The sequence below is a fragment of the Xyrauchen texanus genome, chromosome 37, assembly GCF_025860055.1.
Source record: "Xyrauchen texanus isolate HMW12.3.18 chromosome 37, RBS_HiC_50CHRs, whole genome shotgun sequence".
NCBI classification, from domain to species: Eukaryota; Metazoa; Chordata; class Actinopteri; order Cypriniformes; family Catostomidae; genus Xyrauchen; species Xyrauchen texanus.
The window spans coordinates 15,241,390-15,265,957 of NC_068312.1; the positions used below are offsets into that span (position 1 = coordinate 15,241,390).

General features: G+C 36.8%; 1 protein-coding gene across 1 annotated transcript; it reads right to left on the reverse strand.

Annotated features, from left to right (window-relative positions):
- Nucleotides 1–3,662: 3,662 nt before the first annotated feature.
- LOC127631316 (leucine zipper putative tumor suppressor 2 homolog) lies at nt 3,663–21,605 on the reverse strand. The gene is made up of 6 exons (XM_052109405.1): nt 21,491–21,605; nt 19,143–19,628; nt 12,867–13,715; nt 8,846–9,037; nt 7,655–7,849; nt 3,663–7,203 (listed from the first exon to the last, which is right to left on the reverse strand). The coding sequence occupies exons 2-6, from the start codon at nt 19,488–19,490 to the stop codon at nt 6,643–6,645; spliced, it is 2,145 nt and encodes a 714-aa protein (XP_051965365.1). The 5' UTR covers nt 19,491–19,628; nt 21,491–21,605; the 3' UTR covers nt 3,663–6,642.
- Between the last annotated feature and the right edge of the window lie 2,963 nt (nt 21,606–24,568).

Below are 24,568 nucleotides of genomic sequence, written 5' to 3' on the forward strand. Positions count from 1 at the left end.
AGTATAATGTTTCCTCCATGAATGAAAGAGCTTGTCATGGAGGTCATCAAAGAAAGGAAGGGACTGATATAGTGTTCCCTTCCTTTTTTTTTTTTTTGGCCACCAGACAGAAATCTGTCTTCTAGTTTGGAGCATTTGGGGGTCTCTTGTTCGTGTGGCCAGTCTAACTGTAGCCTGGCCACAGCCTGAGTAACCAGCTCGAGTAATTCCTCAGCCACTTTATTATTGTGCGTGGAAAGTTCAGAGGTTCAGCGTCCCCCTCGTGAACCAAAGAGGCGCCGAAGTGCGCTTCAGATTTATGAGAAGGATCAGCTGGATCTGGGGAGAGAGAGTGAGCAATAGGGACGGACCTGTCTCTCGCTCCTCAGCCAGATCTATGTGAGAGCCCCACAATGAAAGAGTGGGTGCTGGCTCTTGGAAGTAAGCGAGACGAGTGCGAAGCATTTAGACTGTAAACAGATTGCAATGCTCGCAGCCGCCCCGCCCCAACGCAAGAGCAGCATTCTCTTCCCCCAAACACACAAAACAAAACTGGTGTTTGTCAGTTTCAGCCATAGAGCGTAAACATGGGAACACCCACCACTTGATTTGTTTATCAGTCATTCTTTTTCTTCTTTTTTTAAAGAAAAGAGAAAGATTTCTACGCACTGCCTAACATATCGAACTCCTAACAGAGGAAAGTAGAAAGTTCTGACAGTCAAGAAGCACAACACACACAGAATGATCTGAAGACAAAAGATCTGACGATGCACCTGTGCTATCTATTTATTGCCCTGCTACAGGTGCATCCAATGATGTCACCAGCAGAGGCTATAAATTTAATTGACGTGTTGCACACATATTCACAGCTGGTCACACCTAAAGTTGTTCCCAAAGCGCTAAATCAGCGCAGCATCAAAGTGTAGCTTTTTGACAGGGAACACTTCTGTGAAAAAGTTAGGATGTTTTAAATGGCAAAAGGTACTTTTCACAAATAAGGTACAAAATGGGGTCTACAACACTCAAATTAAATGAAAATTCTCTCTTTATTTTCTCTCCAACATGCTATCCCAAATATGTATGATTTTCTTTTTTCTGCTGTACACATATGAAAATGTTTTAATAAACATTTCTGCTCTGTGGGTCCATACAATGCAAGTGAAAGGGTGCAGACATTTTGAAGCTCCACATAAGTCAGCATAAAAGTAATCCATAAGACTCCAGTGGTTAAAGCCACATCTTCAGATGTGATATGATAGGTGTGGGTGAGAAACAGATGAATATTGAAGTAAGCAGCTTTTTTACTATCAATCTCCACTTGCACTTTCACTTTCAAAGTCTTTTTGTTTTTGCTGTTTCGCTAAATCTTTATGCATATCGCCTCTACTGGGCAGAGAGGACAGAATTTATAGTAAAAAAAAAGACTTTAATATTGATCTGTTTCTCACCCACACCTATCATATCACTTCTGAAGATGTGTCATGCTGGAGGGTCATGTCAGGATGAGTCTGCAGGAAGGGTACCACATGAGGGAGGAGGATGTCTTCCCTGTAATGCACAATGTTGAGATTGCCTGCAATTACAACAAGATTAGTCCGATAATGCTGTAACACACCGCTCCAGAACATGACGGACCCTCCACCTCCAGATCTGTTTCTCACCCACACCTATCATATCACTTCTGAAAATATAGATTTAACCACTGGAGTCTTTATGGATTACTTTTAATCTACCTTTGTGTGTATGTTGGCGCTTCAAAAGTTTGGTACCATTTACTTGCATTTTATGGAGTAGAAATAGTCATCTATAAATCTTTGTGTTCAGCAGGATAAAACATTTGGGATGGGGTGAGGGTGAGTAAATGATGAGAGAATTTAAAGTTTTGGGTGAATTATCCCTTTATCAACAAATGTTAAGTATAAGGAGGCTAGTAGCCTTTAGACAATGTTGTTTCTGAATTATGCCTGAACCGTGCCTAAATCCAGTTTAAAGTCCTTATTTGCATGATTTCTTTTTTAAGCAATAAACATTAAGTTACATTTCATAATAGAGTACAGTTTATAAATAAATAAATTTTAACAGGATTGCAGGAAGAAATAGGGATAGTCTAATCTCTGATATTACATTTCAATTTGATCTCCAATGTATACAGTAGGTGACAGTAATTTACTGCGTCTAATGTGATAGTAGAGTTTTGCCACAAGAGGGCGACTCCACATTTGAAATGAGTTCACTAACGCAAGAGTCATTTTAAATTATGTTTTTACATAATTTTAAAACACAGAGCAAAATAACTTTTTTTGTGAAACCAACCTAATCTTTTTAAACTCATTTTAACTTTTATGTTTAAACTCATTACGCCTTGATAAATGACTGACCTTTCAAGCTAGCAAACTCAAAAATGTCAACATCATCCTGAAAATGGTTTTGGCAAGAAGTTTTCTTATAGATACAAAGATCTATAAGATTTTTTTTAATGATAATCGATGAAAGATAAGAGCGGATAAGAGGCTACTTATGGCATGCCTTTTAGGTTCAAATGTATAAATGGATTGATGAAAATTTGAAAATTCATCCTGTCAGAATCCATTCAGGTAATCTTTTCTGATGCTATAATGAAATTATCTTATTTATATTTTTAAATGTGTTATGCATTGTAATCTAACATGATTTTTCTTCCCTTCTAGATATGGTTTGAACCTGAAAATTGTGACTACCTTGAGACTGGAGGTCACAAACGGTTTGAATGACATATTTTCCACAACATGTTTGCTTAAGTAAAACTACTACAATATATTTAAGTGTCATTGTTGAATGTTACTATTTCCTCTTATAGAATAATCTGCAAGTCATTTTGATTAATTATGTCAGTGAAGTGGATTTCACAAGCTGTCATAAGGTGGGTTGTTGCTTAGCCTGAAACTGCATCAGAGTCTTGTGATTTAACACTTCTCAATGGTGGTACACCACGGTAAGCAGCTTCCCTGTCCAATTTGGGTAATCGAGGGTAATATACCTGCATCATTAAAGGATCTTCAGCAAGTTCATCTAGTAGCCTCCTCTACTCAGAAGTCCTCTGTGCCACTTGCATAAGTACTTGCTGTTGTTTCCTTTCTACATCCGTTGACCGTGGCTGCCATTGGGCGTTCCAATTTCTCCCATTCATTTTAATAGAAGTGGCCCATCTCTGCTAAATAATCTCTCTGTTTTGTCTAATAGGAAATGTTCATGTAACAACAAGCCACTTGGTGTTACCAACAAACTTCCTTGAAATGGTCTATAAAACAAGTAGTCATCAAAGTTGACTGCTGGCACAGAAGGGGGGCTACAGAAACAGTTTGAAACTTGTCATATCTTGGGGGTGTTATTAGTCGCCTCCTTGGAAATGACATCAAATGACGCTTCTCACAGATGTCGGGCTTGATAGAAATGTCCTGACTTCAAGTGCTGTTGGTGATGGAAGATCTTGGGAGAATTTGGACTTGTCTGGAATATTTATAAATTTTTTTAACTAGTTATTTCACCAGTCACAGCACCAGGGATGCATGCTGGACCTCCTCTTCCAGACACCTCAATTAGTGTTTAAACATGAATTAAAACAATATTCAGAAAAATCTTAATATATTTATTCAAAATAAATAAGAAATATACAGCACGTACATTCATTCAAATGCATCTAAAGACTGCCATATGTCCCACAATCACCCTTCACCATCAAAACATGATTATCAGTTATCACTGGTTTTTACATTTATATTTGTTCCAACCAAATCAAGACTCCTGGAAGCTCTAAGGATGATAATATAAAAGGTAGTTGTTTGGGAAATATTGATTAAACATGATGAAACACTGGGCACCTAATTACTGAACTGCCTCAGTGCTGTCCACCTCATTGTTGTCTTTTCTGTTTGCCATATCAAGCTACATTCCTTGGCAATTGTTTTTAAGTATAGCCTTATAAACCATTACGTTGAATAGGACAGCAACACATAGAGGTTTGGAATGTATGCGACCCCTACATTTTAGGTTTAGGTGTTGTAAAGAAGGACACTCAACTCCTCTTATATTCTTGTTTCATCCCCTGTTCCTCTGCAGCAGCTGAGTCAAACTGATCATAATCTGTGTTTCACCTCTTTCTTTATACTGAATTATACAGGCTTCTTGTTGCTAGATAACTTGTCTTAATGGCCTGGCACATTGAAAAAATATTGAATTCAAATTCAGAATTCCTACTTGGATGGAGTGTGAAAGAGATGACTGGCCCATTTAGATTTTGTTCAGGAAGACACTCTATGGATGGGTCCTTTGGACATTGCCAGAACTGGTCCAAATTTCCTTTGAAAAAATAAAAATGTATCATATAATTTAATAAAATTATAAAAATGATTTTATCATTTTCTCTTTTCAACCCTGTATTTGAAAGTAGATGTTAGGCAGCATGTCTAAGCTTCTGTTTTCTATACCAAAAAAGTACCACAGACCTATTATAAATGTAGCCCATATGGCTTTTGCACTATATTCCAAGTCTTGTGAAGCCATTCAATAGCTTTGTGTGATGAAACAGACCTAGTTTAACAGTTATTCGCTTATCTTACACTACACTGGATCTCATCTTGTGTTGAAGGAATATTCCAGGTTCAATACAACTTAAGCTCAATCGATACATTTGTGGCATAAAATTGGTTACAACAAAAATCTTGTCGAGTCGTACCTCCTGATCTTTAGAAAAAGCAAAATTTTTGTTACAGTGAGACACTTATAATAGAAGTGAATGGGGCCAATCCGTAAACATTGAAATACTGTTTCAAAAGTAAAGTCACAAAATGTAAAACATATGCCTGTTAATATGATTTAAGTGTGATAAAATCACTTTAAAATCACTAAAGTTTTCTGTGTAAATTTGAACTTGTGGAGTACCCAGAATATTCCTTTACATTAAAAAAATTGTGTCTTTAGATGCATCATGTCAGGTTTGACATCATTGATGCAAAACGGCATTAGTTCTCGTGTGTCAACCAGAACCAAAATGCAACCAGAATTTGAGAGCTAGCAGATAATCTGTGAACATCAAAAATTATCTTTTGATATTAATTTCATGTTGAAGTTTGCCATGAATGTAAAATTATGTTACAATTACATTCATTACACGTTTTGCTGCAGTTTCCCAGTGAAATGCCTAGCGGGTGGGTGCCAAAAGTGAGTGAAATGGTGTCGTAATCAGACAAGGTTTTAAAGGTGAATGTTAGAGGTTTTAATGAGAGAAATGTACCATCCTTACACATTTTTACCTAAACCTAACCAAAAGTGGCCTAAAAGCAAAGGAGAGGTAAACAAAATAGACATCCTAACCCTAAACCAATGCATAAACCTAACCAATAGTATCCTAAATGAAAATGTGACATTTTCTGAAACAACCACATCATGTGGAGTTGCATCTATGACACTTTTGTCTCAAGTGTCAGCGTGTGTGTTTGACTGGTCTCAAACCGCAGTCTTCCAAACCAAAGGCAAACACTCTATCAGGTGAACTACTGTGGATGCAAATCACATTGGAATAAGTGTGTAAATGCAGGTGGGTCTGTAATACAAAAATGTTAATGAAATCTTTCAAATTAGAATAAAAGTGTTTCAATATCAAAACATAGCAGTGTGTGAGTTATAGGGTAAAATAAAGTGTTTATAAAGTCATGATCAGCCATTGTACTCGTGATTTGTGTGACAGTGAATAAAACGCATGGTTGTTGTAGCGCCAAGTGTAAATTTCACCAGAAAACTGCAGCAAAATGTAGAATGAGGCACATAAAACTCAGTTTGCAAATATGTATTTATACTGCTGTTTATGGACAAAAATGGTCCCAGAAAACACCAGACTGAAGAAAATTCAACAGGAAATATGATAGTAGATTTTAAAGTAGCGGTTGCACAATTGCTCAGTTAAACAGCTGCTAAGACACTATGAAATACTTTCGATTCACTTTAAATGATTGAATATGTAATGGCTACACTAAGCATTGTGAGAGATGCTGTGTGTGGTGTACCTGGACATTTGTGAACAGCACTTCTGCTTTGCAATCACCATGTGACAACATGTCACCGTATGAGCTACTGTATATCACTGCATACAGATTCATTATGAGCCTGTATGCCAAAGCATCGGTCATAAGGGGTATTGGTAAGGAGAGTGCAAAAATAGCAAATAGTGGAAATGAAACATTCACAACATTAATGTGTTGCTCTCTAGTGAGTCTTTACAATAGCTTAAGGATTAGGCAAGAAGTAGCAGATTGTTTGAATGAGTGGGAGGTAAAGCCTTTGGTTATATACTGTATGTACAGATTAATAATAAGACATTACCCAGAAATACACATGGCTGACAAATGATTTCCAATGAAGTGATCCCTCTGAAAGAGGAAAATCTTTTGGTGGTCTGTACAAAAGTTATGATCTTATGTTTAGAGTATCCTGTGGCATCCCTTTCATTTGTTTCTATGTGGATTGTGCCCTTTGTTTAACGTGTATCTTGCCAATGAGATCAAAGGTCTGACATAGTATTTCAATGAAGTCATTTCCATTTTGTCAAGCCACAAATGTTGTAACCTTGACATGATGTTAATACATTCACCATTAAAACTGTTTAGTTAATTGTATGAAAAGATTCCTCTTCTATATCTCTGTGGCTACAGTTTTCTCAAAGTTCAGGTCAGGGCTCTGGCTGTACATGTCAATCTCTGTCTTGCTGTCCATCTCAGCTGTTAGCTCCCTCAGAATCTTCTCCAGGTCCTTGTTCTTTTTGTACATCTGCAGATAATTGTATTGTAACTGCTTTTGGTATCTGATTACTTTGTCCTTCTCTTTATTCCATATTAGTTTCTCCTGCTGAAAGGTGTTCATCATCTTATGTTTCTTTTGTTTCTCTTCCTTCAGTTCCCCTCTAAGACTTTGTACCTCCTTCTGTAGAATGTCTATGTCTGCGGTCCCTCCATTGAGTGTTTTACCAGCCCCAGATCCCTCCTTGCCATTAATTTTGGCTTCACCAACCCTAAGGGCCTTCATTCTGGCTTGTTGCTCCTCGACCTTGGCTCTCATGGTCATTAGTTGCTGTTGTTCCTCTTTGGCCATTGCAAGATCCTGCTTCATTCCCTTGATGTCCGTTTGCAGCACGTTTACCTTCTCCCTGAGGAGTTCAGCCTCATTCTCCTTTCTTTGGAACTCATTCTTGCATACCTTTTTATAAAACGGATATCAAATCAAAGTTGGTAAACATACCAGCACAGTATGCAGCAGTAGCTAATTGCTTGCAGTTAAATGCTATTTCTTTGAGCTTAATATATATATATATATATATATATATATATATATATATATAAATTAGAAATAGTTAAATAAAAAAAATCAACAGACAGTGACTCCTGTCTGTCAAGTTCCAAAAGGGATAACATAAACCACATTCAAATTGAAATCAGTTTTTTGTTGTTGTCCTTTTTCGAGCTTGATGGACCAAAGTCACTGACATTATGGCAAATAAAGCAAGTGAAGGCTTTTTAAAATGTTTTATCATCTCTGTGTTCCATGGTAGAAAAGTCAGATTTGGAGCAATAAAAGTTTAATTTTGGGTGCACTATTCCTTTAACTCCACTCTCATAACAATAACTCTAACTCTTTATCGAACACCTACCTCAACCTCAGTGTTTCGAAGGCGAAGAGCTTCCTCGTGCTCTTTGTTCTTTTTGTCCAGCTCTTCCATATTGTTTCTGAACTCTTTGAGTGAGGATTTGAGACTGACAATCTCACTTAGTTTGTTACCAACATCGGCTTGGGAGTCCCTGAGCTGCTGCTTTAGCAGTGAAATCTCACCTGACTTCTGGCACACCTACAAAAATAAGGGGGTGAAAATGTTTTTTTATGAAAGGGATTGTTCACCCAAAAATGAAAATACTCTCATAATTTACAAACCCTCCTGCCATCCCAGATGTGTATGACTTTGTTTCTTAATTTTTAGATGAATGTCTCAGCTCTTTAGGTCCTCACAATGCAAATGAATGGTGACTAGAATTCTGAAGGTCCAAACATCAAAGGCATCATAAAACGAATCCACAAAACTTCAGTGGTTTAATCAATGTCTTCTGAAGCTGATCCAATTACTCTTCCTAGTGTAATCTAGCGCTCGGCACATGCATCAAGCACTAGGAAGTGTAATGGATTACTTATGATGCCTGTATGTGAAATTTGGACCTTCAGAGTTCTGGCCACCAGAGCTGAGATATTCTTTTAAAAATATTTGTTTGTGTTCAACAGAAGAAAGAAAGTCATACACATCTGGGATGGAAATGAGGGTGAGGAAATAAGGGAGAATTTTCATTTTTGGTTGAACTACCCCTTTTAAATAGTTCTTGTTATCATTTGATATTTCACCCTTTTTTACCTGAACATACATATCATTAATTCCTTATATAACATCAACCTTTAAATGTTGTTCTTTATTATCACACAGAGGAGAGCATCACTGTTGAAAAGACCAGTTTAGACCAGCAAGGATTTGTATGTTGTTACAGGCTTTTTTATGATGGTAAATGCTGGCTATTTTATGCTAGTTTGTTGCTGTCTATATACTATACCTGCATGCCATGGTGTTACACAGCAAAAAATGATGGTAAACAAGCATGGTTTTTCTAGGGAAGCTGGTTGACTTGCTGGTTACACTAGTTAAGAAGGCTGGACAAACATTCAAAACTCAACATATATTGGTGACCAGCAGTGCTGGTCTTTTCAACTGGGACATTAGAGCTTCAATCTATATATTTGATATGTGGATGCAACAATGTATCCACATTTGTCACCATAGCACAATACAGTATATTACATTCACCTCCCACTGTGTTTCCTCTAGTGTGGGTACTAGATGGTTTTTCTGGCTCTCATAGATCCGGAGCCGGCTTTCTGCACAGTCCCTGTCACGATTCAGCTGATCCACCTCCTCCTGCAGACGTTCTTTATCCTGCTGCAGTTGTATCACCTGAAGCTGCAATAACTGTTGGGCTTTCAAAGCCCTCTGTGACACCTGCAGATAACACAAGCTATCATTATTCTGCCTGGAGAATGGACCCTTTTCACATATCCTTGTTTGCAGAGTGGAAGTAGAATCATAGTTGGGTAAACTTGAATGGCAGTGAATAGGAGACCGCAACAAAAGACAATATCAACAATGAAGTTTCCACTGCTTTTCAAAGGAAGATAAAAATATGGAGCGCTGGATAACAGCAGTAAGAAGAGAAAAATAGGCTAAATTTTATGTCACTCCCTCAGCAGCTGTGTTAGTCTCATCGCAACTGTGGTAAATCGATTTTTAAAACTTACTCCAGGATAATATAATACAAAGTCCAATGTTATAAAATAACACTAAATATTTTTACATAGGAATTATAAAAAAGTTAGCTACATTTATGTTTTTAAACATGGTGGAAACGAGTCATAACACATCTGTGAAAGGGTCCATAGTGCATGGGTGTTTGTCTGACTATCAAGGTACTTGTTATTGTGTTATATGTGTTGTTATAAGTGTTATTGCATGAACACTGAAGTGGTTTTTGGGTACACATTTGGGTCGTCTGGTTGGTTTTATCCACACTGTATAATTAAAAATACATCATGTGAATAAATTAGGACACCCCATGAAATATTCATTCCTTTTTTAAGAAATATGGACATATCAATATTTGATCTTCTTTCAAACAATATATATATAGATAAAGGTGATGTAATTGAACCAAAAACAATAACATTTTAGCCATGATATCATTTATTTAAAATTTTTTTTACAAAGATGCCAATTCCTACTGAGGAAAATGACACTCTATGCGCTAATACCTGGTATTGCACCATTTGGCCGAAATAAACACAATAAGACGTTTCCTATAACTGTATACTAGTCTCTAGCATTGACTGGGACATAGTTTTTCCCACTCCTCCATGCTGAATTTTTTTCAGCTGTGTGATGTTTGAGGGGTTTCTTGCATGCACAGCCCGTTTCAAATCACCCCACAGCATCTCAATAGGATTAAGATCCGGGCTTTGACTTGGCCATTCCAGAAATCTCCATTCCTTTATTTTGAGCCATTCCTTGGTGGATTTACTGGAATGTTTTGGGTCATTGTCATGTTGCATAATCCACATCCGCTTCAATTTCCGGTCAGATGGTCTGACATTTTCCTCAAGCACCCTGTGATGCAATGAAGAATTCATAGTGGATTCTATGAAAGTGAGCTATCTTATGGAGTTATTAAAACTATATTATGGAGTTTTGTGTTCCTTGCCACAGGATCGCTTCGGATTGCTCACTGGGGTTATAAATAAAATTATTAATTCATTAATTATTTTTAAACACATTTCACAATCTTATTTGATCTAATTACACAATGATGACTCATAGACATTTTAGACATTACAGTTTTATATTCTATTAATGCCTGATCTTCAGTAAAGCTGCTTTGAAATGATGTGTGTTGTGAAAGGCGCTATGCAAATAAAATTTACTTGACTTGACTTGACTTGAGCTGGCCAGGCCCTGCTGCAGCAAAGCAGCCCCAAACCATGACATTTCCACCCCCACGCATCACATTTGGTATGACATTCTTGTGCTCAAATGCTGTCTTTGGTTTGCGCCACACATGTCTTCTGTTACTTTGCCCAAAAATTCAACTTTGGATTCATCTGTCCAAAGCACATTGTTCCAGAAGTCCTGGTATGCCTGATCTTCTGTAAAGCTGCTTTGAAACTATGTGTGTTGTGAAAGGCACTATACAAATAAAGATGACTTGACTTGACTGGTCTTTGTCTAGGTGTTCTCTGGCAAACTTTAGTCTTGCCCTGATGTTTATTTTTTTGACAGCAAGGGTTTCCTCCTTGCACACCTCCCATGCAAATCAAACTTGTGCAGTCTCTTTCTTATGGTAGATGCATGTACTTTGACATCAACTGTGGCAAGAACTACCTGTAGGTTCCGAGATGACATTTTAGGATTATTGGAGACTTGCATCTTGCAGTATGCTCTTGGGTTGAACTTGCTTGGACGGCCTGACCTGGGTATGTTGGCAGTTGTTTTAAATGTTCTCCTCTTGTAAATTATTTTCCGCACATTGGAATGACTGATTTCGAATTGTTAGGAGATTTTTTTAAATCCCTTCCCAGACTCATGTGCATCTACAACCTTCTTTCTGAAGGCCTCGGAGAGCTCTTTTGATCTCACCATGGTAATTTCACTCACTTCAACAATCAAGAGCAAACCAAACTAAATGTCTGAGGATTAAATAAAACAGTCTCCTCCACAATCCTCTCTAATGATGTCTAATCTTTTGCACCTGATGTGGTGCACCTTATTTTAATTTTATGCATTTTAAGTTGTAAATAATTGTGGGGGTGTCCTATCTTTTTCGTCACCAAAAATTGCATTTCTGTTAAGTACATTTTACAAATAATTTTAAAAAGACATTTCTTCAGTTTTATTAGTTTATTTTAGGCCTGTCAATCGATTAACATTTTTAATCGAATTAATTACATGGTGTCCCAATTAATTAAGCGCGATTAATCACATATACAAATATTTGCTGATAAAGCCTCTCATATAACATTAACTCAATATATAATGATTATACATATTTATATCAATATATAACTATACATAGTTATCTTTAAATATTTAAAAATGATATATATATATATATATATATATATATATATATATATATATATATATAAATAAATACAAAAATATTCAGATAATTAAAATGCATTACATTCTTGTGGCAGAAGAGTTAATCATTGATAAGACAATACAAAAAGTGGCTTTAGAATACAATGTATTGTTTACTACCATATTATTGATCATGAGTCAATTGGTCAATCAGTTGGAGATTTATTATGAGGGCTTGTTTAAGGGCCCGTCAATTTACACCTACGTCAGACGTCTCGGGTGTGTTAGATAAACATAAAATGTTTAGGTCACTGTGTCAAGTTAAATATAGTTTAATACTCAATCTTTAAACACATCTTGAGATCCCTTAGATCGCATTTGCGCTCACTTCAAGTGTTTTGAACGCATGAAAGCAAGAATGTAACCCATGTTTGGGTTGCTCTGCCTAGTGAAGTGTTTTCTTCACTGTATAAACTGCACATTTCTCATACAGCTGAAATTTCACTTACTTCCCTCTGGAGTAAACAGGTGGTACTGCAAGCTTGCATTTCTCAGGAATCTTCCTTATTATTGTCCGTGGGCATGCGATTAATTGCGTAAATTTTTTTAACGCATTATTTTTTGTAAAAAATAATCGCACTGAATTAACACGTTAAATTGACAGCCCTTGTTTATTTATATTACCTCCATCTTTCAGTATTGTTAAAATGTTGAAAAATGTCCATATGTTGAAAAAGACAAAGGTTTCATGGGGTGTCCTATCTTTTTCACATGACTGTACTCAAGGCCATTTGGGGTTCCTCAGATGCCATAATGGTGGAACCCTCTGGAGATCCTCCAGTCACCCTTTCAATTCACTGAGAAACTTACTCTGAGTTCCTGTAAGGACTCCAAAAACATCTAAAGACCTTTTAAGGACTATCAACAGTTCCCCAAAGACTTTGAGGATCTTTAATATCTTTAATCTTAATTTAAAAAAATATGTATATAAATAGAACATTCATGTAAGTAAATAAATACGATATTTGAGGCTCCTTTAAGGGATGTCAAGAGGTTCTCCCGAGGGTTCAGCTGGTGTGGCATGTGTGGCACCCCAAACGATGCCTATAATATATTTATATTTTTTACATTGCACTTACACCAGACTTCATATATTTACATACACTTCATTAAAATCTATGATATGTTGTAAGTAGCTTACTTGACGGAGCTTTGTAGAACAATGTTGTTTCAACCCCTCCATCTCCTCGGCACAATAGCGTTGCTTCTCCTCAAACAGCTGACATGTGTCTGACTCTTTCTCCTCAAGACTTGTCTGTAACTCCGCCAGCACAGTTTCACGTTCCAGAAGTTTCCGCTCCAGCTGCTGAATAAGTGATCCATCTGTTGAAATCGGGGATCGGACACAGCCGCCCGAAGTTGAAGGTTTTTTTGGGCTTTGCTCTGTATAGTTATGTTCCAAAAGCAATTCTTGGTTTCCAGAGAAGTCAATCTTTGACTCAATGGATGAGACAGTCAGTGACACAGCAGTTATTTCTCTGCTCAAACTTATTGCAGCAGCCACACTTTCACTTAGTACACCAATGGATCTTGTGTTTGCATTAGTGGACTCACTACTTCTGTTAGCTTCACCAATCGCATTGGCCCAGCTGTTTTCACAGATCACATTAGTCCCACTGTACATCCAACTGGATTCAGAGTTTCCATTCATCCCAGTTACACCCCCTTGTGGATTTTGGGATCTGTTCACATTTAGGGCTGGGCCTCCATGGCGCAGCATGTGGCTAGTTGAAGTGCTTAGGTTGTCCATCTGGCTGCTGCCACTGGTGCTGTGCGTGGGTAGACTGGACATTGAGTTCCTTCCTGAGTCAGAGAAGGTTCCTGAATTTATCTCCAGCTTGGGATCTTGAAGATCTTTGAGTCTGTCTATAGGACTAATTCTCTTGCCAAGTATAGTGCTCAGATTATTATGAGTCTCCACTGAAGAACTGCTGCTGCGGGGAAGAACAGGTTTGAAGGCAGTAGGTCGGATCACAGCCTTCTCTATACTCTAAATGAGACAGGACAAAGAAAAAAAGATGAGTGTTTGGGGCATTTGAAGTGCACCAACACAATTTGATCACAGTTGTATGAAGCTCAAGTTTATGGGAGAACATTTTTTAATTCTATTGATCAAATGCTCTCAAAATAATTATAGTGATCACTGCCAGAACATTAAAACAAAACAATTAGCATTAATATTTGATCAAAACACAATTTCAAGAATATCTTTCCTTCTCTCTTTTAGTGTGATCTAAAAAAATGGACTGATGACATTTTTGCTAACTATTACAGGGCTTCTTACATGTATTGCAGCCATTCTGAGGTTAAATGTCGACTGAGTGGCGCTTAAAGCTAATTACATTTTCTCCAAGACAGATAAGGTTTTGATGGTTAAAGTCACAAAACCCACCTAAACCTGACCAATAGTGTCAGGAAACAAGCAAATGTGCGATAAAAAATGCAATTGCTGAAGCAACTACGTCATTTTGTGGAGGTTCTATGACATTATCAGCTCGTGTTTCGACTCACGAAGAGGGTAAAAATCCTCAAGAACACTCATCACAAATGCAACGCTCTTTCTTAGTTGAGGTACTGAGCAATTTAATTGCACCCATACAAGCTTGTAAACTGAGTTGGTTTTTAGGGATGTGAATGGATAATCATTATTTGATTAAGTGTTCCAAATGCCTGTATTCGAAAAACATAGAGCTGTCGAAGTTAACACATTAGTAACGTGCTAATAGGTTAAGGCAATATTCCGCCACAATTTTTTTTAATGTTGTTAATGCACGCCTTATATGACCTTTTTAATAAACCATGCATTGAAAATCGTGAAAGCAGTTGGTGGGAGACATTATGCTGAGACCTATGCCAAGCATTTTATCAATGTAGCAAAGCAGTGGAACATTTAGAATAAAGTAAGCACACAAAAAACACAGTTTGATAGTGCTCATAGCATGATTGCAGCGGCCATTTGAACACCTGCCTTGCACTCAGCTCATCTTTAAGCATGCACATTTGAAGCTCTATATCTCTACTAGATATTACACTAAATTAGAATTCTGCTCATACTATCATGTTTGTGCTTAGATTAAATGCAAGTATAATTAAGAGAAACGGTGCGTGTTTTAATCGCTTTCTTTTTCTTCTTTTACTTTTTGCGCTATATCATGAAATAATATACTGACATAGGCATAATGATTAATTTGTCATTATACCAGAGTCTCTCCTGTGAAATCCAAACACAAGTGGTCAAAAAATGAAGCATAATATGACCAATTATAATGGTGACTGAATCACCCATCACCACAGACGGGTGCGAGCCGTTCGTTTTATGTGCTTTTTTTACATGTTATTATTATTATTATTATTATTTATTTTCTCATCTTTTCTACGCAATTTGGAATGCCCAATTCCCAATGCGCTCTAAGTCCTCATGGTGGCATGGTGGCCTAAATCCAGGTGGAGGAGGACGAATCTCAGTTGCCTCCTTGTCTGAGACAGTCAGTCCGTGCATTTTATCAAGTGGTTTATTGAGCGTGAGACATAGCGCATGTGGATGCCCACGCTATTCTCCGTGGCATCCACGCACAACTCACCACATGCCCCACCGAGAGCGAGAACCACACATTATAGCGACCATGAGGAGGTTACCCCATGTGACTCTACAATCCCTAGTAACTGGGCCAATTTGGCTGCTTAGGAGACCTCGCTGGAGTCACTCAGCACACCATGGATTTGAACTCGGGACTCCAGGGGTGGTAGACAGCATCAATACACGGTGATATTGAACTCTCCCACTGAGTTTGTGCATGAATTTCAGGATCTACTTACCTGTTGATCAACTGATGCACTAAGGGAAGTGTTTTAAACTGTCACGCGAGATGGGAATAATGCAGGCTGCTTTTGAACTTTGCAAAGTTCTCCGTGGTAGCGCAAATCATTTTTGAATTTGTCAGACATTTCCAGCTAACGGAAACCCTGCTGCACACAGTCTCCAAGGTTCTTTCACAGTGTCTCTGCATAATAGTGTGTTTGATAGTGCACTAGCCACTGTAGAACAATAGAAGATGCTGGAACCCTCCAGGTAATCTACACTGTCATTAGCCCATTCAATCACTCCGAACGGGGTGAAAGGGGTCTAAAAGGAAAGTTGTTGATGTATTTTACACAGAGTTGTCAATTGTAAATGACAGTGAAGACTTTTTTCTTCTTCGCATGAGTGGTGCAAATAGTCACATGACCAGAGCTATTTAATTCCACTGTGCTCATCTAAACATTGTATGCTAAAACACCATAAAAGGAAGAAAATACGTCCTGTCATAATACAAATACAACTATATACACTGGCGGCCAAAACTTTTTAATAATGTACAGATTTTGCTGTTTCGGAAGGAAATTAGTACTTTAATTATCCAAAGTGGCATTCAACTGATGACAAAGTATAGTCAGGACATTACTGATGTAAAAAAACACCACCATTACTATTAGAAAAAAAATATTTTGGATCAAATCAAGACAGGCTCCATTTCCAGCAGCTTATCCTTGAGTAATCATGCTAAATTGCTGATTTGGTACTAGAACATTACTAGCCATTATATCAAATGTTTACAGTTTAAAGCTATTTGGTTTGTTAAATGAAGCTTAACATTGTCTTTGTGTTTGTTTTTGAGTTGCCACAGTATGCAATATGCAAAAATGGCAAAAAAAAAGTCTAGAAAGACAAAAGGGCAACTGGCTCTAACAAGGACAGAAAGAGATGTGGAAGGCCAGATGTACAACTAAACAAGAGGATAAGTACATCAGAGTCTCTAGTTTGAGAAATAGACACCTCACATGTCCTCAGCTTACAGCTTCATTGAATTCTACACGCTCAACACCAGTTTCATGTACAACAGTAATGAGAAGACTCAGGTGTGCTGCAGGCCTTATGGCAAGAATTGCAAAGAAAAGACAACTTTTCAAACAGAAAAACAAAAAGGAATGGTTAGAGTGGAAAAAGAAACTCAGCAGATAACTGGAAAAGTGTGTTTTGGAGCTTAACTCCATTGAGCTTTTGTGGGATCAGCTAGACTGTAAGGTACATGAGAAGTGCCTGACAAGGCAGCCGCATCTATGGCAAGTGCTACAGGAAGTGTGGGGTGAAATGTCACCCCACAAACTAACAGCTAGAATACCAAGGATCTGCAAAGCTGTCATTGAAGTAGTTTAAGAAGTTCTGAATTTTTTTCAAATTGTAAAAGTAATTTTCCACATTCTCAATGTCTTGACTATACAGTTGAATGCCACTTTGGTGAATAAAAGTAACAAAACGTTTATTTGATATTATTAAGGGTAAAGGATGCTCCACAAATAATTGACTTTGGCGATTTTATATTTTTGACATGACATTTGTGGAGAGAATTAGTTATTTTTAATTTTTTAATTTGGGTAAACAGAACTCTTTGTTGACTTGTGCACTTCACAAAATAGATGGCATCACGAGGAAGGATAATTGTGTGGATATATTGAAGCAACATCTCAAGACATCAGCCAAGAATTTAAAGCTTGTTGCAAATGATCCCAAGCATACCTCAAAAGTCGAATTGCAAAATGGCTTAAGGACAACAAAGTCAAGGTATTGGAGTGGCCATCACAAAGCCCTGACCATAATCCGATAGAAAATTTGTGGGCAGAACTGAAAAGTGTGTGCGTGTAAGGAGGCCTACAAACCTGACTCAGTTACACCAGTTCTGTCTGGAGGAATAGGCCAAAAAGGCAATGTTAACAAATACTAACACGTTTATGTAAATTTCTGACCCACTGGGAATGTGATGAAAAACTTAAATCAATTATTCTCTCTACATTATTCTGATATTTCACATTCTTAAAATAAAGTAGTGATCCTAACTGAACAAAGACAGGGAAAGTTTTCTACAATTAAATATCAGGAATTGTGAAAAACAGTTTAAATGTATTTGGCTAAGGTGTAAAAACTTCTGACTTCAACTGTATGTTTTTTTAAATATTTAGAATTGTGCCATTTATTTTTTGTTTTGTTTCAACTCTGTTGGTAGGGTAGGTTGTGTGTAAATGACAAAAAAAACAACACCACATACATCCAAATGAAGCATATTTTGTCCACTCGTGATATATAGCGATTAATCGTGATTAACCACAAGAAAACATGCGATTAATTGCGATTAAAAATGTTCATCGTTTGACAGCCCTACTATTCAGACAATATAGATGTGCATTAAAGGTCTTTAACCCCAACTGAGCCTGATGGGATCCGGCAAACTGTCGGGTTTCTGGTCAGTTTTTCAAGTATAGGGTGGGTTAGAGGCTGTTAACGTGTTTTTGTGCGCATCTGCGCTGTTTTTCAATTGTTTTTCTATCTACTGTAAATGTTCTGGACGGACATTTTTGAATGTTAAACTGCATCTCACTGAGTTTTTTTTCAGCGTCTCATAACAATGCCAAGTAAAAAAAATAAAAAATACTTTTTTTTTAAAGCATCTTCTTTGCTTCATTTTTTGTGCTGTGTATATCTTTTTCATAGCACAGGTGTTACAAAGATTCAACGCTCTGAAGAAGTTCAGGTTGCAAGGAGGACTTCATGTGACTGTTAAAGATGATTCCAGATTTTTTTTCACCTGGCTAAGTTTCCGCGCTTTATAAATGGTAAGCCAATGCTTTTTCCCTTTTGCTCTGGTGTGCAGATAATTCCACAAGTTATATGATAAACCATTTAAAAACAAAAGCATCCCGAGGAGGCTGGTAAACTGCAGCAGTGTAACCACGCACAGGACATTACCAGCATTTGCTGCCTCATGGAAATGAGAAACCTGCCTGGGAAGAGCACATATCAGGTTAGGCACTGTAATGACATATTTTCCGTTGGTAAAGAATACTTTTGTTGCAAGCAGTGACAAGTTTAATTATTTTGCGAGTGATTTTATCACTTGAAGATCTAAGTATTGCACTATTTAGGCTTATAGCTCAAGGTTCTCTTTAATTCCCTGTTAATTTGAATAGTGTTTGATGCATACCAATTGTAAGAAACTATCTTTATTACAACTCCAGTCGAAAATCCAAACAACCATTCTTGAACCCTCACATTAGAATATTAGAAGTGGTATTGTTAACGTGCACATTCCATGGGCTGGTGGGAATTACTTAAGATCAACTATATATGACTGCTGTTTGATTTTCAGTGATACAATGACTGGGAGTTTGGGCATCTTTTAGGTTTGGCTGCTTTAAAACAAACATATTGTTTTGTGTATATATTTAAAGAATTTCCTTGGTATATATTATTTTATATGATCATAATTTATGAAAACACTGCTGTATACTATACAACAATACTTGATTAGTTTCCTTGAATTTTAAAGACAGAAAGGCTTAGCCCAAGTCACTGACATTTTTTAGAGGCTAACTCTTATTCTGTTACCTTTTCTAGTTGTCCAGATTTTGGAACTAATTCTGGTGGCCCTCGTCTCCTGTCTATCTCAGCTCTTCTCTCTTGACTGTCTTCAGATGTATAAATGTTATGGTGACCGGCTTGGGGCTTGTTGTTGACCTTGATGTAAAAGAAGTCATCGTTTTGGCCTGAATGATAGCTGACTTTTGAGTTGTTGTTGGTGCTGTAATGGTCCTGAGATAAACCATACTTCATAAGGCTATCCAAGCCACGGCCTGTTTTCTTGGAATGAATCCCCTTTTTGAGTTTTTGTTCAGAGGCTTTGCAATTTTTGCCGTGGAGGCTATGGCCTGATATCAAACTGCTGACGCTACCCATCTTTCCTGGGACATCTGGAGGAAGCAAGTGGTGGTTGTGATGGTGGTAGATGCGTAATTACAGAATTTTAATGATGGAGAAAGGTCTGATGGACTCATAGCCTTGCGTGGAGAGCCTTCTTATTTCCACTTGGGAAACCTGGTAAAACATAGATTTTAAATAATGTAGTGAGATGTCTCCTATTGTCATCAGAGGAATATAGAACAAGAGCCTCAGAGTGTATGAAGAATTTGACTCATTGTTTACTTTACTTAACGGTCAGCAAACATTACTAACAAAATACAGGAACTAGACCTTGTTGGCTCTTTGCCCAGGTGGGAGATTATAGAGGTGGACCTAATGGCAGTTACCCTGATTATCCTGATTTACTATATTGAGGCCATATTGACAAAAGTACCTAGAACACCCTCCTTTTTTACAAACAGTGGCAAATTCATCTGCAAGCTTAGACTCATTGTTACTAGGTCAAACATTCAAATTACTTGGTCAGTAGGTCAGAAGGACAGCCAATTACTTTTTCTTTTTGTCAGGCTATGCAATAGGTTTTTGCATATTTTGATATATCAAACAAACATTAATAAGATAATATTAAACACAAAAGCATGTATTCACTTTTTTGTATTAACACTAAAGCTAGCTTGAACAAGGCCCCATATTTTTGAAATAATATAATGGAAGCCCACTAAGAGACCTGTCAGTCACCTGACGACAGTTCTATAGTACCAAAGGTCTATCACCAGCTAATCAACCTTCATTTATGATTCATATGTGCCTAAAGCATATATTGCACATATATAATCAACACATCATGCTTTCCATCTGTCTGTCTGAGCTGCTAAAGCAGATAGCAAGGGACCATACGAACAAAAGACCTGTCATGATCATCACACGTTGCTTTGTAAAACTGGCCTAATTATAATGGCTGATATGTTTAAGGCTTATTAACTAGAAAAAACAGCAAGTATGCCAGCTGTTTGTTTAATTGTTTATGTATTAATGCTGCATTATTAATTGAGGCCTACTTAAAAATAAAAAAAATATATATTTTTTTTAGCTGTCTAGCAGCTGCTTTAGATAGACAACAACAGATATTTTATCTGTTTTTTGTTGTTGTTCTTTTCACAATATATCTTATAACTTTCATTGGACCGTGCTGTTTTAAAATACAATTAAACGGATATCATATGGGCATAAATGTCTTCTTTTAAACACTGATGCAACTGTTTGTACTTTGATATATGCCCAAACAAGTCAATTATCATTCATTCTGCTTTATTCTGCATATGCAGAAATTAGCCATTAAATATATTTATCCATACTACTTGTGCATATTTTTAAATTAACCCATCTTTTTCAGCATAAGGGTATAATCACTTCAAGTTGCCTTGTAAGCTCCAATGAAAAGCGATCTCTCAGTCTTTGTTTTAGAGAGTCACACACATCCTCCACGATGCATGCCAAACAATGATGTCATGCCAATGCACTTAAAGCAAACAATGCTTTAAATTAATGACTGTGTTTGCCATCATTATAAATTCACACAGTTTGTCACAAAACACAATACAGAGTTGTCATTAAGTGTGCAATGAAATGCAAGTAAAACAACTCCTATAAATAACTGGAACAAGACAAACGTGTTTGCCATCCCATAGTGAGAGTATTATTTTTCATTTTGTATACTAAATACTACATACACAACATTATGAAAAGCAATGTATTTAGCAGTCTGTTTGCTCTGTATATTATTATTGTAATAATGCATACATGCATCAGTTAATCATTGAAAGGTATAACACATGCAGCAAAAGTAAGTGTACTTGCCAATACGTTGTGATTTGACACATGCACAGACTTCACTTCCTACCTTGTGCCGCTGGTAAACAATCTCAGTCTCGATGTCTGTCTGGCTTCAAAAACCTAAAGTCACCTTAATTCAATTCATCATTACGTTCAAGTTCAAAGGCTTACAAGAATAAAATGGAAGGTAGAATGACACTTACTCTTTGAGAAAATAAATCCACGAACACAGACTTTATTTCAAATCCTGAATCAAATCTTCTTTGCATGCTCTCTGTGGTAAGACAAGTGTGTGAGTCAGTATGTGTTTGTCCTTGAGTGAACCAGCCAGTGAATACTCTAGACTGTGTGTAGACGAGAGACTACCATGCAAAGGGGGCGGATCTTATCACTGTTCAGCTCCCTAGATTTTTTTTGAACAACTGACATGTAAATGTTGCTGGGAGACGGGACCCCGCATTCCCCTGGGGCCAAGAGGGGGCAGAGACCATTACACCTCTTTACATAAGACGTGTGCTGCTAAAGAGATTTACTCACGGCTGCTCACAATAGGCTGAATGCACCCCTCTGTTACCCCAACTCACTTTCACTATTGCTTCCTGTCTCTCCTGTCATACACAGCAAAAACAATTTTATTAATCGTTTTTGTTGTCTTGTTTCCCAGTAAAAATCAATGTAAATTGACTTTAGAAGCATAAATGTGTAACATATTACACTCCGTTTTCAGGAAAATCTATAAATTATTTAGTTAAAAAAAGGTTTATGCTTAAAACGAGAAAAAATTAATGTTTCGCCAATGGGTATGTAAAATAAATATATTTCCCCTTCGAATTAAGTTTGTTTTTCTTACCCCATTGGCAAATACTTGTTCTTGTTTTCAACATAAATTAACTTACAATTTATATATCTATTTATTTTTTCTTGTTTTGGGAAAAGTCATTTTGCTTCTTCAGCTAATTTGTCTTGTTTTATTGAGCTGGGTATCGATTAGATTCTGATTTATTTGGATATATTTCAGTTGTAATGTCAATTTTTCTAACACATGAAAGAAATTCTAACAACAAGGCTGAAACTGTACAATTGCTATTTATTAAACATATATAATAATACACACAACTAAAACTGAAGTAAGCTTCAAAGCTCATTGAAACTGCACATTGAAAGATTGATCTTGGGATAACGTTCAAGGGAGGATCGCGATTCATCAAACAACTATATTTTTACCCAGCCCTATTGTTTTAAGCATGTTTAGATATTTTAACTGGAAAACAAGACAATGACATGAAGAAAAAAAATAGCAGTATACATGGAATAAACTAATATCTGCACAAGTGTGAGCCACTTTTGTGAATATTCTCGCTCTTTTATTTATTGGTTGTCTTCCACAGTCTTTTGTACTTTTGAAAACACATGCACACACACACATGCAGGCACGCACACACTTCTCCCAGTTGACTCCCTTTGCCGCCCTCCTCTCCAAACTGCCCTGCACCCACTCTAAGCAAACACCCCACCAGAAAATGAAAGAGGAGCTTGATGTTCCCTCCCTCTGTCCGTTTCTTTGTCCAGTGAAGTGTGCCTGCTTTGTCTGATGTTCAGTGAGCTTGTGCATTTGTTTAGGTTGAGTGCTACATTAACGCCATAAATAAATGACTTGCTAACTAGCTCTCAAAAGAAGTGCATGTTGACATAATGTGCAGAATGTGTGTCTTTGTCCAGGTGTTGATGTTTGAAAATCAACATTAAAATTCCATAGCAATTCAATGTTTTAATAGCGTTCATGAAAGCAATTGATCACATGGTTTAAATGGTCCTTGATTCTGTCCTTTTGGACCCACACAGACACAAGCGGCTCTTAAGCTTGTAAGCAGTTATTGCTGCTGACTACTGTAAGAAAACCAAGTCAATTTTAAGAATGTGTTAAATTTAGATTTCTAATAAAAAGCACTCAGCATAGTTGTTTTGCAAAGTCTGTTTGTGGATGTTATTTTTTTTACTTTTCAAGGATAAACTAGCCAGCAGAAATTGGACCTCAATTATTTTACTAAATTCAAAGTTCTTAGATGTTCTTTATTTTTTTAAGAGGGCTGCCTCTGAAAATGATAAAAATATCTAAACATAAAAATAAACTCAATGCCATAAAAACCATTACACAGCTATTGCTTTTCACCCAGAATTGTGCATCTGCGTACATTCATCTGAAGTGCAAATTCAGCACCACAGGGACTAAAACAAAGAGAGCAGACTTTTAGATAATCAATCTGGCCATGAAACTCTATCCCAACTCTGGCGGATGTGCCCCTTTGTCCAAAACACCAAGGTTGGAGGAGCTGTGGTGTTTGGTGCAAGTGCCATTTTAAGATTTACATGGATAGTTCACCCAAAAATGAAAATTCTTTTGAAAAGTAATTTACTGACCTTCACTTCATTTTGTTCCAACTAATTATATATTTTTTATTTCTATTTTGGAACAGAATGTGGAATTTCCATGAAAATTCATGCAGATTTGGAGCAACATAATGTTGAGTAAATCCCTTAAAAATACAACAAGATATTTAAAATTCTGAAGACCTTAAAGGGATAGTTCATAAATTATCTTATAAATAATTTACTCACCCACATGCCATCCCAGATGTGTATCACACTTTTTTCTGCAGAACACAAATTAAGATTTTTAGAAGAATATCTAGGCTCAGCTGGTTCTTGCATAGCAAATGAATAGTGACCAGAACTCAAAAGGTCAAAAAGGCAATATAAAGGTAATTCATAGACTGACATTTAAATCCATGTCTTTAAAAGCAAAATAATAGGTGAAGATGAGAAACAGATATATTTTTAAGTCATTTTTTTACTATAAATCTCCATTTTTGACCATGGAGTTGGTGGCTGAATGTGAAAGTGAAAGTCATTTCCACACCAGAATGTGGAAGTGAAAGTGTAGATTTACAGTAAAAAAGGATTTCAATATTGATCTGTTTCTTACCTTCACCTATTATATTTCTTCTGAAGACAGGAATTTAACCACTGTTGAGTCTTATGGATTACTTTTATGCTGCCTTTACATCCTATTTGGACCCTCAAATTTACAGTCACTTTTCACTTGCATTGTATGGACCTACAGAGATGAAATATTCTTCTAAAAACATTAATTTGTGTTCTGCAGAAGAAAGAAAGTCATACACATCTGGGATGGGTAAATTATGATATATTTAAAATTTTTGGGTTAACGCTACCTTTAAATGTTATTCATGAAAGAAAAAGGCTATAGTGCAAGTATTGCC